General features: G+C 38.6%; 1 protein-coding gene across 6 annotated transcripts in view; it reads left to right on the top strand.

The window, feature by feature from the left end:
• The window catches only part of LOC136858385 (E3 ubiquitin-protein ligase Arkadia), a 321,712-nt gene that overhangs the window by 77,811 nt on the left and 226,322 nt on the right, over nucleotides 1-17,579 (top strand). For all 6 annotated transcript variants that reach the window (XM_067137889.2, XM_067137892.2, XM_067137888.2 and 3 more), the window contains one exon: nucleotides 4,474-4,672. In XM_067137889.2, coding sequence (XP_066993990.2) covers nucleotides 4,495-4,672 — 178 coding nt within the window. In that variant the 5' untranslated portion in view covers nucleotides 4,474-4,494. The remainder of the gene's footprint in view (nucleotides 1-4,473; nucleotides 4,673-17,579) is intronic.

Here is a 17,579-nt window from a genome sequence, read left to right as displayed (position 1 = left end):
GATATACAAGTATTATAATACATAGTATGGACCCTTAATAATAAATAACATTAATTGGATGAAATAAAAAGTGACTGTGCTAAAAGTCATTCTTACAATATTTACAATTTATGAACTTGTTGGTCAAATTATAAAATGAAAGTGAGAATATCAACAAATATTTAAAAATCTTGATCACTTTGTAATGGTTAAAAAGTCTTCAGCATGGCTTTATTAATCACTGGGCAAAAATTGAACATTGACATCTAAAAACTGATGTAGAATGTAGTTCCTCCGCATAAACATTGATGATAAGATAAAGTATGTAAGTTTGATAGTGGCTTGTAATGTCAGATCATAAGATGAAACTGTAAGATACGAGGTACTTAAACAAGTGGATCTTGCACAGGCACTGACAGAGGAGTTATATAGCCAGAAAGTTCGCGATCCAATGCGGAGCCTGAAGTATGAAAAAGAAAGTTAAGAGTTGAAGTGAAATAATGGAAAAAGGGCAAGAAATTAAAAACTTAAGTAAGGGACTCACCTCAAACGGCCTGTTGTGTGTGGAGAGAGTGGCAAGGAACTAGGTGCTAGAGCTTACTGGAAGCATAGAACATTATTAAGGGAGAGAAAGGGGTGGGTCAGGAGGGAGGAGAAGAAGGGTAATAGAAGGGGCAGAGTCAGGCAGGCGTGGTGAGAAAGGATAACGCGATAACGTGTTATGTATAATCTGAAAGAACAAACTATTTTTGGGAAGTTTAGCACTGTTGAGAATTGAAATAAGAGCATCAAATAAAATTCTGGGCTTTTCGGAAATGTCACTCAGGTTCAGATTCGAGTTGCAATATTGATCTAGATGTATATAGCAAGATTCTGTGATATCTAATAAGGGGCCTTTGCTCAACATATCTAATATTAAGTCCTGATCTATTCCGTTGAATTTGTGTTTATAATCCTGAATGTGCTGACCACTTGCAGAAAACCTATTGTATTTGATTGCATTAAGATATTCTGCATATCAAATCTCAAAGTTCCTGCCAGTTGGTCCTATATATGGAAACTTTGAGCAAGTTTGACAACGTACGTGTTGATTCAGCTGGAAAAAAAAAAGTTAAAAAAACTCAACTTTGGAAGCTAGAAGGACTGGGCGAAGACTCAGACTGGAAGAACAATCCAAGAACATCCAGACATAGGGTATAAGATATGCCAGTGGAGCCTTCTAAGGTGAACTGTGAGTAGAACTGTCTCTGACAACTTAACATGCAATTTCCTGAAAACTTCTTTCAAACAAGAAACGTAATATCACAAGAACCATTTGTCTGATCTAAATGGAACTTTGCACAGTTGTTCAAATAGGAATTATATAGAGGATGAACTAAAATAATGGAACTGAGACAAAATTTAGGCTTAATATAATGATATAAACAGGTCATAAAAATGTAAAAATTATGTGTATATTTTTTAAAAATCTGCCAAATTAATGAATGCACTCTGAGATTTTATCGTAGTCCATCCATCCTCTCTAATATTCTGTCAGTTTCAATTCAAAAGAAAGAAAACCATTAAACTCATATTTAAAGAATTATCCTGTTTTTTGTCATATCATATGGTTAATAAGTTTATCAAAATTTATTAATTAATAATGTGGCTACTTTACATTAAATGTTGATTTGTACTATATCAAACAATAGGTTAGGATATTATATACGGTATCACCATATTCATTTTCAATGTCGTTCTTGAAAAAATGTAGGAAATAGTCATACTTTTGTGAAGTGGTAACTAAACATGGCATGACTAGTGTATTATGACCCCCCTTAGGTGCGGCCAGTATCCAGTATTTGGGAGATAGTGGGTTCGAACCCCACTGTCAGTAACCCTAAAGATGGTTTTCTGTGGTTTCCCATTTTCACACCAGGCAAACTCTGGGGCTGTATCTTAATTAAGGCCACGGCTGTTTTCTTCCCACTTCTAGCACTTTCATGTTCCATCGCCACCATAAGACCTATATGTGTCAGTGCGATGTAAACCAGCTCAAAAAAAAGTTTTCTAGTCAGTGGATAGTTTTTAAAATTGTAATTATTATTACATGTCATTCCACCTTGTACCATTAGGGGCCGATGATGTAGATGTTAGGTCCCTTTAAACAACAGTCATCATAGATGTCTAAAAACCAGCCCGTTCAGATGGAATGAGGCAGTCGAGTCATGAATCCAATGTAGAATCGTTCTCTCCATAGGATTTTACACAGTGCTGAGTAAGATTATTGGACAGTAGTACTCCATAGCAGCTCCATCCTTTCCTGGTTTCGTAATTGCAATTACTTTAGACCTTTTAAGTTTGCAAGGTATCTTTCTGAAGCAAAAAAATAAAAATAAAATAAATTTAGGTCTACCATCCATCTGAAACCATGTGATGTATGGATATATTGATCTGTTAACTCACTATGAGACAAGTCTCTATATTATGGTTTTTTGGGAATATTTTGTAGAAGTACTTTATCTGTCTGCTTCTTACTTCGCATTTACTACCTGGCACAACCGAGCAAGTGGCTGGGTGGTTTGGGTCACATACCTGTCAGCTTGCATTCAGGAGAGAGTGGATTTGATGAACCCCATTGTCGGCAGCTCTGAGAAAGGTTTTATGTGGTTTCCCATTTTCACATCAGGCAAATGTACTTCAGTTGAGGCCATGGTCACTTCATTCCAGCTCGTAGCCCTTTCCTATCCCGTCATCACTGTATTCCTATTTGTGCTGGTGTGAAGTTAAGCAGATTTGAAAAGAAAAAAAGAAAAAGTAAATCTACCTAGCATTCTATTTTCTTTGGTATTAGTGTCTTATTGTTTGAAAGTGTAGGTGGCAATTATGAAGGTCCTTTTCTAATTGATTCTGCTTTTATGATGTCCTCGGCATGTTAAGGAACATGAAGTTTTTCAGTGTTTTTGATCTCTTTAGTTCATTTCTTCATAACCCATATCTACTGCCTTTCAACCAGCACATGTAACATTTGGCACATTGCTTAATTTCAGTCTATATCTTAATTGATCAGCTGTTTTCTCTGTCACAATTTCATATCTTCTTTCTCTCTTACTATGAACCTCTTATCAAACAGCCTTACTGGTACATGCAGGCACCTGTTTTCTAAACTTGTACGTGTTAATCTATCATCACTTTGCTAAACTTGTGACTCCTTTCAGCATGAGCAGCATAATCTTTATCATTCATCATAGCAATTGGAACCTTTACTTCATCTTGCATATTAAAAATCCACCTCTGTCAAAGAACATGTAACTGTTCTTCTAAGGAGGTTAAGGCTCTGTACTGCTTTTCTCTTTAATGTAGGATATGAACAAAATGTTGCAAAAACATACTTTGACTGGGCCTTACTGTCAGGAATAATGTGCAGTTATTTGTTGCAACTTGCTGACCTGATTATCTCCTCTACTGGTAATCTGATGTGTATATCTTTACTTCTATCCTTTTATACATCTCTGGCTGATGACCTTGTTTTTGTGTCCCTTAAACCAACAATCTTATCTTCATTAGAGCTATTATTTATAACATCCTTGCTTCTGTGCTCTACTGTCAATACTAGTTTGTCCAGCTGAAAATATCCACGTACCTACTGTAGTTTATCCAGATGACCTTGCTGTAGTTTGCAGTGAAACAGATTTTTGTTTTTTTATTTGCTCCTCCTCCTTCTCCTCCTCCTCCTCCTCCTCGTCCTCTTCCTCCATAGATGTAACCACTTAATGCATGCAATCAAAGAATGACTAGTAGAATTCTGTGAAATGCTTCTACAGAGCATGTTGTAAAACAAGTGTAGGAATTCAGATGTTTTATCAGTATGATCAGTCGGTCATTTGTCATTGATCTGCATTTGGGGCTTTTCCCCAAGTGGCAGATTCTCCACCAATATTTTACCCAGTCTTTTCTTAAATGATTTAAGATTACAGTTAAGAATCATTTAGAATAAAATTATAGTTTGAGAAAAAAAACAATTTTTATGGCATTTTTCCTCTCTCCACTGGTCCTTGTAGCTTACTAATGTTGCTTAGAATGACTGGAATTGTGTTATGTTTCAGTTCTCTTTATCACTTCTCATGAATTATGGAACTCTCAATACAAATGACATTATGATGAGATTTTGCCTTTTGAAAAAATACTTAGCTCCCTGGTATACATAATTAAAAGCCTTGACCGGAAACTGTTAGGTGATACTAGTAATTGAATATTGTACAATCATAGAGGTGGTGTCAGGAAGGACATCCATCCATAAAACTATACTTAATCCACATGCAATGCCAATCTCAATTAAGCGGAAGTGGCAGAGCTCAGGAAAACCTTTCTCACAAAACATTGTTAAAAATGTTATTGGAACTTCTGACTTTTTCTCCATATGTTTTGCAAAATGTATTCATTGTTAGGAGAGGTTCCTGAGGCAGTATTTTTCTTCACACTTTTCAACTATTGTTACTTTTTCTTTTGTTGCAGCTGTCAACATACATTGCAGACATGGGTGATAGAGTAACTGCTCCTGCTCCTTCTTCAAAGCATCGTCCATGGGAATCTGCTCAGGCAAAATCCTACACAGGCCAGGGAGTTGTTGGAAGCCCTACCTCCTTGGCTGAAATTTTTGATACAGCATTTTCTTCCAGTGTAGATAGACCACACAATGAGGATTACCGCACTGGTCAGTCTTCATTATTATTATTATTATTATTATTATTATTATTATTATTATTATTATTATTATTGTTGTTGTTGTTGTTGTTGTTGTTGTTGTTGTTGTTGTTGTTGTTGTTTGCTTACCTTCATTCATAGTGGCAAAACTCGTGATCCTCTCTTACACTAAATCTCACTTCTTTAACAGTGTACAGACTAGAATAGTATTCCTAATCTTAGAAATGAAGTTTACAAACTGGAAGTAACATGATACAAAATAATATAAGAACAATTATCATAGAAACTATGGATACAAACTAGGAGCAAATAAAATGTGTATGAACCCTTGGAATGATCTTTGTGATTAAGGTTAATGTTATGTACATAAAAGCTGTGGTTTTTTGTCCATTTTATGTGGCATTTAATTTATGCTTCCATATATAGAACTTGAACTGGATGATATAAAAGGGACCGTTACATTCAAATAAATTTTGTGAGTGAGGGTAGTTATATGAGCCTCTGTGGCTCAGGCGGCAGCATGCCGGCCTCTCACTGCTGGGTTCCATGGTTCAAATCCTGGTAACTCTTTGAGAGACTTGTGCTGGACAAAGCGGAGGTGGGACAGGTTTTTCTCTGGGTACTCCGGTTTTCCCTGTCATCTTTCATTCCAGCAACACTCTCCAATATCATTTCATTTCATCTGTCATTCATTAATCATTGCCCCAGAGGAGTGTGACAGGCTTCAGCAGCTGGCACAATTCCTATCCTCGACGCTATCATTCCATTCCTGACCCGGTCGAATGACTGGAAACAGGCTGTGGATTTCATTTCATTTCAGTGAGGGTAGTTATAACAGCTAATTACTGTCGGATTCAAAAGTATAGATACTGAAGTAAAACATTGATAAAAAACAAACAAAATAGTGTGTGTATCAAACTCAACTTATTACACCATATTTTACCTGCATTCTTTCTGGGCATTTCTTTGGCATTTTCATTGCCAATATTTTCATTGTCCATGGACAAACTTCAACTTACTCCATCATATAAAACTATGCCGTCCGATCACAGTATAATTTTAATATATCATAGCTCTAAGTATTCTTAACAGGTTTCCGTAATTACAGACTTTTTTCATCGTATTGTCCGACTCGTTGGCTGAATGGTCAGCGTACTGGCCTTCGGTTCAGAGGGTACCGGGTTCGATTCCCGGCCGGGTCGGGGATTTTAACCTTAATTGGTTAATTCCTCCGGCACGGGAGCTGGGTGTATGTGTTGTATCATCATCATTTCATCCTCATCACGACGCGCAAGTCGTCTACGGGCGTCAAATAGAAAGACCTGCACCTGGCGAGCTGAACCTGTCCTGGGATTTCTCGGCACTAAAAGCCATATGACATTTCATTTCATCGTATTTAATTTAGACCTCCAATGGCAGGTTTAAATAGTGTTACCTGTGTGATAATGAGCTCTCCTTGTTATGTTGTTATGTACACGGTATTTATATATCTGGTTTTGTCACTTCTTCAGGGGCATTTTGAAGCCAAAGGAAGGCATTTATAATACGTATCCTATCCAAGTGCACTGGTACTGCTGGAGGCTTACAATGGTGTCTCATTGGCGTACCAGCCACCAGTGTCTTGCAGTGTGTGGCATTCCAGTTGATAACCCTACTGCCACACTGAGTTGAAACGCTGGTAATTTAATGATTCAAAAAGTCTAGGGATACTTTCAATTCTTGAGGATGATATATTCTCAGTCAGTGAAATTAAATGATGGTTCCTTGCTTGGAACATAATTCTTGATATAATACAGATCATTTGTCAACTTAGAAATTAATTTGCATGTATGAGTATTGTGGATAATGTTTGTTCAACCCTTGTTCCATTTCTCTACAGGGTCGGGTATGAAGTGAGATGAATCTTTGTAGCGACTTTATGACTGGATGCCCTTCCTGACGTCAGTCTCATCAGAGGAGTAATTGAGATGAAATGAATGACGTGATATATGTTAGTAGGAAGGGAGAGGGTGAAACCCGGCACTGACACATAGCCTTCTGTCCAATAGCACCAAGGGGTTTGTTCAAGGCTTAACGTCCCCATTCAATGGACGGATCACCATCAACAGCGTCGTATAACCTCACTCCATATGAGCACTGAAGAGATATTTGGAATTCAATCCAGGCTTTTGGCACACAATCTAGTGATTACAAATTGTATACCACCACCTCCCCCACCCCGCTGGCCAACATTCTGATGTGAAAACTTTTTCGACCAACAGGACTCCAGCCACCTATCCACGGTGTCAGACCATTGAGACTTCAACGCCTTAAATCATGGCTACCAGGCGGGCTATGCAGAGTTATGGATGGTAAATGGTCAAAACAAATCATGGTTTTGGTTCAGCTTGTTAGTGCTTGCTTACCAGTAACCTTTTGGAGTTTTTAAGGATACCATATCAGCATGTAAGAGAGCCACACAACCTTTTGGAGTTTTTAAGGATACCATATCAGCATGTAAGAGAGCCACACAATCAGCATAACAGGTTTTTATGAATTGTTGCCATGAGTCATGTTTAGAAATTGCGCAGTAGTTGAGTGCATTGTTCTTGTTATACAGTGATTATAAAGATAATTGTTTGAAGAAAAACATACCACATGAAGGGAGAGAATTGTCATGCTATAAGGTTGTAAGGCTGTAAGGTTCTGCTTCATCTGCTACGGTACTGCTCTAACTCCTTTTGGATAGGGACAACCCCTGCCTATTGTAAAGTTTGACTAAAAGAGGTCTTCAGGATCTTGTCTTGTAAATGTGGGATAGTGACCACAGGTCCCTTAGCCGAGTCTGACTTCCTTCTATTTGTTTGTGCTTGGCTCTCTTTCATATCCAGTCTCTCTTGACCAACTCTTGTTCTCTTCCGGCTGCTTGGGAATGTGATAGCCTAGTGACTGGAACACTCGCTACTCACAGAGGCAAATCCCAGTCAATGTAGGTGCGATTTTATGCAAATTCACGTTCCTGTGGTTCGTATTCTTTATAAAACTGGAAGTCCAGTGGCTCTGATTACAATAGCAAGTCATGTAAAAGTACATATTTGCTTTTTTGGAGCCCTGACTGTATTAGGTATGCGAGGCCTAGGGTATCTCATTTTCTTGTCCTTCGTTGCCCTTTTCTTTCTTTTACTAATGCCCTCTTTTCGAAGGGTCAGGTCACTTTCATTTTTCTTCTAGTGTTAAGAGAGGGTGGTTGCCCATCATCACAATGACATACCTGGCAAGTATTCCGGTTTTTCCATAAAATGTACGGATTTTGAGTGTGTTTCATGGTTGTACGGATGAACGTTATTTTCTAATATCTGTGCTTGTTTTCACTTTCTACGGTCAAATCGGATTTACATGTAATTAAGTTCATATTAAAACCGTATTGAAGATGATATATTAAAATTATAAATAAAGTTATTTATAACCACCTATTCATTACATTATAATACACTCAGTGAATTAGAAATATAGACACTTTATGATTATATTATAATTCAATGAGTGTATTGTAATTTAATTGAATATGTGGTTATAAATAAAAAACTTTATAACAAATTAGATTTGTTTGACTTTCAATAGTAACTGGTAATACAAGATGCAGTGTTTGAAATTTGACCAGTAAATGTATCGATAATCACATAATCGATTATCACTGTGCTTTTGTCACCTGTTCGACCTCAACTGCTACTTCATTCACTGATATGTTCCCAAACAAATAGCAGGCTGTGATTCTGAAGAAAAAAAAAATCAGTGAAAAGTAGCAGGCTGTGAATTTATATATAACAACTTTAGTAACTGCGCCATGCTTCGTAGCAGCTGAAAGGCTTTGTTTGTGTGTGGGTGTGAGTAACATTGGTGGTAGTTCTGAAACTTGTGGAATTGTGTGCCAAATTTTTAAGCGATTTAGTATTCTTAGTGGTGTTCGTAATGACTTCAACTAAGAAACAATACAGTGAAACTCGGTTAAGAAGTTCCCGCATAAGAAGTTTTCCCCCCTAAGAAGTGTGATATTCTTGGTCCCTTGATCAGTTGCATTAAGATATATGTATATTTTTCCCGTTTAAAGTGTTCTGTTGTAAATATATTTCCCGGTTAAACAGTCCAGATTTTAGAGCCCCTTGAGATAGAAAACGTCCGCTCAAAGCAGCCCATGGTTAGAATCCTCCAGTCTCCGTGCAAGTTTCACCCTGTGTTAGACCGTTCGCACGCTCGCGGTGTTTCTCTGGTGTCACGAAACCTGTGCGGCACATTCTCTTTGCTGTGCGGGCTTGCCAAAGCCATACGACGTCACGCTATGACAACACGCACACCAGATGCTCACTCTCACCTTGTGGAATTGAATCGAACCCATCTGTCGAAAATTCCACTCCACTGTTCCATCTAGCGGAATAGAATTGAACAGGATTCTACGTGGGAAACATAAAGCACGCAATGGATGGTTTGATAAAACTTTAATGCAGTAATTTGTGGGCCGCGACAGCGTGAAGTCATTAATCAAGTTGGCCTGAACATTAATTAAAAACCGTAAAGTGTATTTGTCCACAACATTAATGTTAATCTACCACAAAATTGAATATTCTAACCTGTTTGATTTTTCATTCCCTTGCTTATTTCCTTCCAGGCATTCTCTCTTACATTGTTGTTGCAGTAATACTTATGGGTCTTACCGTAGAGGAAATTACGTTTTTGAACTAAGCTGATAAGATTTTCCGTGTCCATTATTAGTGAGGTGAACAAAAACAACTTCCCGACTCTATGCAGGAAACAGCTGACTTGCAGCAGCCAGCTGATACACATGCCACTATACTGAGAGTCAACTCATGACCTTGGCGGTCCCTTTGATGTTAGTCAGACTTCTGGTAGGTGAAAAGGCTTCCGCAGTGCCAAATAGTTCCCTAGGTTTGTTACTTGTTCCTGAAGTCAGGAGCTTCCTTCAGTTTCGTTAGATATTCTGGTGAACTGACTTGACAAATTAAAAAATTTTGCCCTGTATAAATATGGGAAATATATCACAGATTGTATGTTATTCGGGTTCGTTACCAACTCTTATATTTCATACATAGATGGCTATGAATAGTTATTGTTCTAAGTGGTATATGTAGAAAAATATACATGAGATTGATATCTTATTGCTCTGTGTACTTAGTAAGCTTTGTTAGAGTTCATTCCATTGCTGATAAGTTCGCACACTATTTGGGACGTTGAGGATGGATCCAAGAAAACTGTCGGCAATACTGGCTGCAACAGTATGTTCAGTATTCATAGAGTTGGGTCGTTCATGAACTAACTAGTTCATTTGAACGACTCTTTTATTTGAACTGGTACGAGTTCGTTCAAATATTTTGAACGGGTCGTTCTCGCGAGCATACAGCATGTGAGAGGACGAAGATCTAAGCAAGCACCATCTATTGTAAAATGTACGTACTAGCTCGTGCCTCGTTCATTTGAACGACTTCGTTCATTGAATGAAGTGCCGCGAGAGCTGTTTCCATGCAGACAGCACAAATGAACTACCTTGTTCATTTGAACTACTTTGTTCATTTGAACGACAAAATAAGCTCGCACATAAATGGCCAATGGCGTGCAGTGTTAATGATCACATGACAGCACATCTCCTCTCACACTTTTCAACTGGCGGCGGCGCTGTGCATTGAGTACTTGTTTTCTGTTCGTGCTAGGAGCTCCGAAAGACAACAATCAAATTCCAAGTTCGCAGCATGTCGTACTTGCCTGCTAGCTATAACCGAGCTCATGTTTGTTTGAGTCCGGTCTTATGCAAGATACGGTCCACAATACACACAATGGGGTGATAATGTCGCTGGTTTACCTCTTAAAACATTACGAAAAAAATAAAACGTGTTTACGGTCTGGCACTTACGTACAATACTGTAAGCATTCTATAATACACGACAGTTGTGGGAATTATACACGGGCACTGGTAAAAATATACTTTGTCTACACACAAAATAATCAATGTTAACAACATGATGCATAACGAAATTACACGCACTTGGAGCGGAGTAGGAAAATCATGTTTTCACATGGTAACCGACACAAGACTACGGTATTGTATTCAGTACGCATCTTAAGATGAGTGTATGGGCGTAGAAGAATAATCAAGTAAAATAACAACGTATGTAAAAATATTGTTCATACCACATAGAAAACGCTCATACATTTCAAAGTGCCCAAATGCGACAGCCTCTTGTCAGAAGATCTACTGGCACGTAAAAGAACTCCTGCGGAATAGAATTTCGGCACCTCAACGTCCATGGAAACCGTAACAATAAATGGGGGCCGTTAAACAGTTTAGATATTACTGTTCAGAAATGAAATGAAATGTCGTATGGCTTTTAGTGTCGGGATATCCCAGGAAGGGTTCGGCTCGCCAGGTGCAGATCTTTCTATTTGACTCCCGTAGGCGACCTGCGCGTCGTGATGAGGATGAAATAATGATGAAGACAACACATACACCCAGCCCCCGGACCATTGGAATTAACCAATTAAGGTTAAAATCCCCGACCCGGCCAGGATTCGAACCCGGGACCCTCTGAACCAAAGGCCAGTACGCTGACCGTTCAGCCAACGAGTCGGACGCTGTTCAGAAATAATAGCTGCTCGACCCTTTTTCGTGTGAGACGATTCCTATTTTCGGTCACTATCTGTCCCATGTGTAATGATGTCTAAAAAGAGATGTATGTAGTAGTGGTTATAATTAGGTGGTGATCGACAGAAAACTATAGGAGTTCACTTTGGTAATTTCAGTCATTACTCCCCTTATTACAATGTAATATTAATGGAAATATTAAGGGAATTATATTTTACACACCAATAGAGCATATCAAAAGTTAACGGGCTTCTGATAAATTCACTTGCATACGTCCTACCGTCAGTGGGTAGGGCCTGACACATCCCACTCTGATGCGTGTAGTGTCTGGCATAAGGAAAAACACTGGTTTTATAGAGTAAACACTTGAAAGGACTTACATCTACCATTGTAACATTAGTTATTCAGGAACATTTCTTATTAACAGCTCTTTTAACAGCTAAAAAGGACAATTATCATCTTAGAGAAATGTTTTCCCGTGGATCAAACCAGTAAATAGCTACTTCTCTCTCAAACTCAAACAGCTGATTCATACGCCCCTCGAACCGCCGACCTTTAAATAGCGTAAGAGGTGGGGTCCGGTCGAAGAATATATGGTTTGTCGTTCATATTAAGGGACAACGAAGACCTAAGCAAGCACTATCTATCGTAAAATATACATACCAGTTCGCACCGCTATGCTATTGCTAAGATGCTCATAATAAACTACTTCGTTCATTTGAACGGCTTCATTCATTGAATGAAGTGCTGCAAGAGCTGTTTCCATGCAGACAGCACAAATGAACTATCTCGTTCATTTGAACGACAAAATAAGCTCGCACATAAATGGCCAATGGCGTGCCGTGTTAATGGTCACGTGACAACACCTCTCTCACACTTCTCAACTGAGGGAAAAGGGGTTATACAAAATCAGAGAGTTTATCTGTCTCGCCGTCTCCCGTAGATACCATTTCTTCACTTAGGCAGACTGGCGGCGGCACTATGTAGCTGTTTTCTGTTCGTGCTCACAATAAACTAACTCGTTCATTTTAACTAAGTGCCGCGAGGGCTGTTTCTATGACTTCACCTCATGAACTACCTTGCTCATTTGGACAACTCAAGGCTATGAACGGTATCCAATGAACTAGTTCAAGCAAATGAACTAACTGGACCCATCCCTACATGCTGCCAAACAGCCGGCCGAAAGATCCCGATCGTTTACGAAGTTGGAACGAATGTTGATAGCCAACTGGGTGTTGGTGGGAGGCACACAGAGGCATTGCAATACCACGTGTTGGCATAAAATTGAAAGTTATTTTTAATTTTACCTTTATACGAGCTAAACATTGTATTATTGTGTACCGAGCTCGATAGCTGCAGTCGCTTAAGTGCGGACAGTGTCCAGTATTCGGGAGATAGTAGGTTCGAACCCCACTGTCGGCAGCCCTGAAAATGGTTTTCCGTGGTTTCCCATTTTCACACCAGGCAAATGCTGGGGCTGTACCTTAATTAAGGCCACGGCCGCTTCCTTCCCACTCCTAGCCCTTTCCTCTCCCATCGTCGCCATAAGACCTATCTGTGTCGGTGCGACGTAAAGCAACTAGCAAAAAAAAAAAAAAGTATTATTGTGTCACTCGTAATTATTACATCCCATTATTAGAACGTAGCACAAGGATGAGGAGACATGAAGTAAAATTCTCGCGGGGAAAAAAACTGTTTACGTTTAGATGTGCTAATGTTGCTACTGCGCCTTTATCACTCACACGTAATACCCCAAAACTTTCTCATGCATTCATTTCTGCAACTTCGAACCTGCTTTTCTTTTCTTCATTACCTATAGCATGAAGAGGATTGAAGCGGGAAAATAAACTCAATACTGGCTTGGCCATGTGGTACTTGTGAAACAGCCAGAAACTACGCCCGTTGCCGTGACAACCGGTAGGAATGCAGGGGCGATTTAGGCCTAGGTTCTAAGAATCTCTAAGAATAAGTTGCCAGATTTCCCATTTGCTGCCGTTATCCTTGAAGCAGGTGTCGGGGGTGTGAGGAAGATAGAAAGCACATGCTAACAAACTGTAGTACACGTCTTGTCTTTGCATCTTGTAAGTCTAAGCTACTGATTGCCAAGCATAGTGTAGCGTCGTAATTAGTATGAATAGGAGTTGGTGAAGTTAGTTGTACTTGTAATATCAACATTCAAACATTTTAAGTGTAAATGAACAGAACTCACTCAGAGGAAAGAGATCAAGCGAAAGGCACTAACAATAAAAGACAAAGTGGAGATTATGAGGAAAGTGGAGTCATCTACACTTTCCCGTGTTGCTTTGGCAAAGGAGCAGAGGATGCTGCTGCCTACTTTGAACGGCAATATAGTGAAGAAAGAAGAGATCTTTGCTTCTGCAGGGAATACTTCAGCAAATTGTAAGGAAGTTAAATCTGAAAAGTACAATGAAATAGAACATGCTCTGCTAATATGGTTTAAACAGCAGCGAAGTTTAAACATACCTTTCAGTGGGACTATTATGCAGGAGAAAGCCGCATGCAAATTAAGGGCACCTTTTACCGTGTCGAACGGGTGGCTGGACCGCTTTAAAAATCGAGCCGGCATCGTTTACGAAACAGTTTGTGGTGAAGCAGAGAGTGTAAGTGCGGAGGAAAGGGAAGCGTGGAAGGAAATGGTTCTGCCTGCTAAAATAAGCAAACCTTGCAATGTTTTTATATAATATATTCCCTTCTCTTACCAGATATATTTATAATACGGTATGTTCAATTATTTTACTTTATCTCTAAAAATATTGTCATGATAATCAAATTTTTATATTGTGGCTTTCTGTTAGCAGCTCTTATATATCGGCCTATTTCGGTATTGTTCACAAACAAGGAAATCTCTTGGCTGTGTGTTTCACATGTATTTCAAAGTACAGAATAAGTTTTTGGGCATTACCCCTTTTAAATAGTTTCCTGCGTAAGAAGTTTTTTTTTTTTTTGCAGTCCTTTGAAAAACTTCTTTTAGGAAGGCATATTCTGCTGAATTTTCTTGTTTTATACGATCTCGGAAAGACGAAACATTCACATTCTGTTTCATGTGCTCGTGTGATGTAAACGTTTCTCACGGAGGAAGAACAGAATTAGTAAATCACATTAAATCTGTTAAACACGTCTCCAATACAAAATTTAAGGATGGCAGCCAGAAAATTAATTCGTATTTTTACCTCTTCTGGAGCCGACCTTGATATAGTAAGAGCAGAATGCTTGTTCACTTAATTTTTAATTGAACAGAATATCTCATTAGTTGCTGCTAATCATTCTGGTGCTCTGTTAAGGGAAATGTTTCCAGGTTCAGAAATTGCAAAAAAAAAAAAAAAAAAAATAATAATAATGGCTGTGGTCGTACGAAAACCACACACATTTTGAAAGAAATGGCTACGGATTCAAGAACTGAACTCTTTGGTTACATGCAATGTGAACCATTTTCTTCAGCTATGGTTGGGAGCAATAATAGTAATGCTAAGCTTTACCCTATTGTAGTCACCTGTTTTGTGGCAAAGCAGGAAAAGATAGCTCAGTGTTGTCTTGTCCCAGCCTTGGTGGGTGATTCAACCAGACGTAATACTGGTAATTTGGTAATTTCACCAATACCAATTCAGAATTGTGTAGTGTTCTGTTCTGACAATGCTCCAGTCATGTTGGAAAGAAGAATGGAGTTGCTGCTGTTTCAAGTGAAGCACTGTCATCTGTCTTTGTACTGGGTTGCTCATGCCATTTGATAACTTGGCTGCTGAGAAAGGTGCAAGGAGTTTGCCTGTTGAAGTTGATGAACTATTACTCAACATCTTCTATTATTTAGAAAAGAGTTGCAAGAGGAGGGAACGCCTTAAGAAATTCCAAGAGCTTCACGACAAGGAAACAAAGAAGATAGTGAAACATGTTCGTACAAGATGGCTATCGTTTGGAAGGTGTCTGCAGAGGCTCCTAGAGCAATGGGATGAATTACTTGGTTTCTTTAAAGATGAGGTGCTTGTTAATGCTCAGTGCGCATCAATACTAGCTTAACATCACTTACAATCCTAAAAGCCGAGCCTGGTAGTTCCAAAGACCATGAAAAGAAGAAAGCTACCGAGTCTCAGAATTGTTACATAAAATAAACTTCATTATAAAGCCCGTATTGTCGTGAGTATACGTTGAAGGTTAGGTCAAATGTTCCACCTTTACAATACTAAGATTCTTTATTAACTAAATATTTACATGATTTTTAATTATATCGGGACATGTTTCGTCTACCTTGTAGACATCATCAGCCATAAAAACTTTTGAGGAAAAGCTACAAGGACAAAGTAACACATTAAAATAATTCGGATAACCGTTCGGATAACCATTTTAAATGACAAATTCGGTTATCCGAATTATTTTAATGTGTTACTTTGTCCTTGTAGCTTTTCCTCAAAAGTTTTTATGGCTGATGATGTCTACAAGGTAGACGAAACATGTCCCGATATAATTAAAAATCATGTAAATATTTAGTTAATAAAGAATCTTAGTATTGTAAAGGTGGAACATTTGACCTAACCTTCAACGTCTCAGAATTGATCGCTCCCAAAGGATTTGCATGTGTCTCAAAGTCTGACACTCCTGTGCTAAGGAATAAGAACATTATTCAAAATCGTGAAGAATTTTAATTTTTTTTTTAATGGTTCTGTAATCAGGCTTAAATTAGGCATACTGTGCCTTTCTGTATGCCGTCATTCCTTTATATAAGTATTTCAATTCTGCACTTCAGAGTGCTTCCGCTCACATTTGTAAACTACTAGAACTAATGACAAACCTGTTAAAGCAGCTGCTTTCCAGATTTGTTAAACCAAAAGTGATCAAAAGTTCCCTTTTATTAAAAGTTCCATACCATTCTATTGAGAATCAGAGAGGGAATGATGAGCTAGTCATTGTCCTTGAGACAATGAACTTGGTAAAGAAACAATGATAGAGATAAATCAACATTCTTTTCATCTGCCAGGGGTTACTTCTGCACAGCATATTATTATATTATTAGTATGTTCCCTCTCAATGATGAAGTACTGAAAGATGCAAATGTTGCAGATGTTTCAAAAATTGAAGTTGTCCAGTTTTCTTCTGTACAATTTTGTATAGAAAGATTTTCATCATTGCTACCAAGGAAGGACAGTGAGTCAGTTGAGAATGCAATTAATGTGCTTCAGAACCAATTTGTAGCTCTTCAGATTGATGACTGTGCCACTGTTTGAGAGTGAGAATTGGACAGATGACACCAAATGGACTCGCTTGATGAACATTCGTGGAGCTGATGGTGTTCCTAAGTGTGATAGGATATCCAGGCTAATGTTTACTGTTCTATAATAATAATAATAATCGTATGGCCTCAGCTACCGCATGCAGACATTTCAATTTGACGCCATCTGGCTGTCTGCTCGTCAATTTCGACGTTCCGCTTTACTCTAGGCCCGCTAGATGGCAGACCGAGTAAACCGAAATTCTCTTTGACGTCTATGGCTGAGATTTTAATGAATTTTGTCGGGTAAACACCCAGTGTGTCACCAGAGATCTTTTACTTGCCAACATCGTACGACATGGAGTGTCGAATGGACTTTTTTCCGCCCTTCAAAAATCCGACTACCTTTGCCGGGTTCGAACCCGCTATCTTGGGATCCGGAGGCCGACACTCTACCACTGATCCACAGAGGCAGCTTTTTTTTTTTTTTTTTTTTTCTGTTCTGACTCTACCACACAGCAATGCTGAGTGTGAACCTGTGTTCAGCTTGGTGAAAAATCAAAATTTGTTTAGGTCCTCAATGTCAAGTGAAATTCTGGATTCTGTTTCGGTTTTGAAAACCAGAAGTACTGGTCCATGTTACTTGAGTACTTTTCCTCCAGAATTTCTGAAGAAAGCAAAGAAAGCAACTCATCTCCATCTGTCCTCTCCAACCTATGATGGAAAATAGCCTGCATACTGTGAACTTGACAGAATTTTGTAAATAAGTGTATATGTTTAGTTTAATTTTGACAGTGACATTCATATTGTGACCTGCAAGTTTTAAAGTGCAGGAAAACATTGTTTGTGTACTGTGTGAACTGTTCCCTGTGTTAAGTGAAAACAGATGAGCACTCATCAAGATGTAACTTTGTGTAAGTATTTAATTTCAGGGGTGATCATAACATGTATTTGACTTTGACATGTATTGTTTGTAATCTCCCCCTTGCTGTCCTTTTGTACTATGTCTCAAGACTTGTTTAGCAAGCTATATTGGACAGACAGGGAGGGACTTTAACACCAGGTACATCG

This window comes from Anabrus simplex, chromosome 1 (genome assembly GCF_040414725.1).
Source record: "Anabrus simplex isolate iqAnaSimp1 chromosome 1, ASM4041472v1, whole genome shotgun sequence".
NCBI classification, from domain to species: Eukaryota; Metazoa; Arthropoda; class Insecta; order Orthoptera; family Tettigoniidae; genus Anabrus; species Anabrus simplex.
The sequence above is the reverse complement of the archived record's forward strand: the minus strand, read 5'-3'. Positions and strand labels throughout refer to the sequence as shown.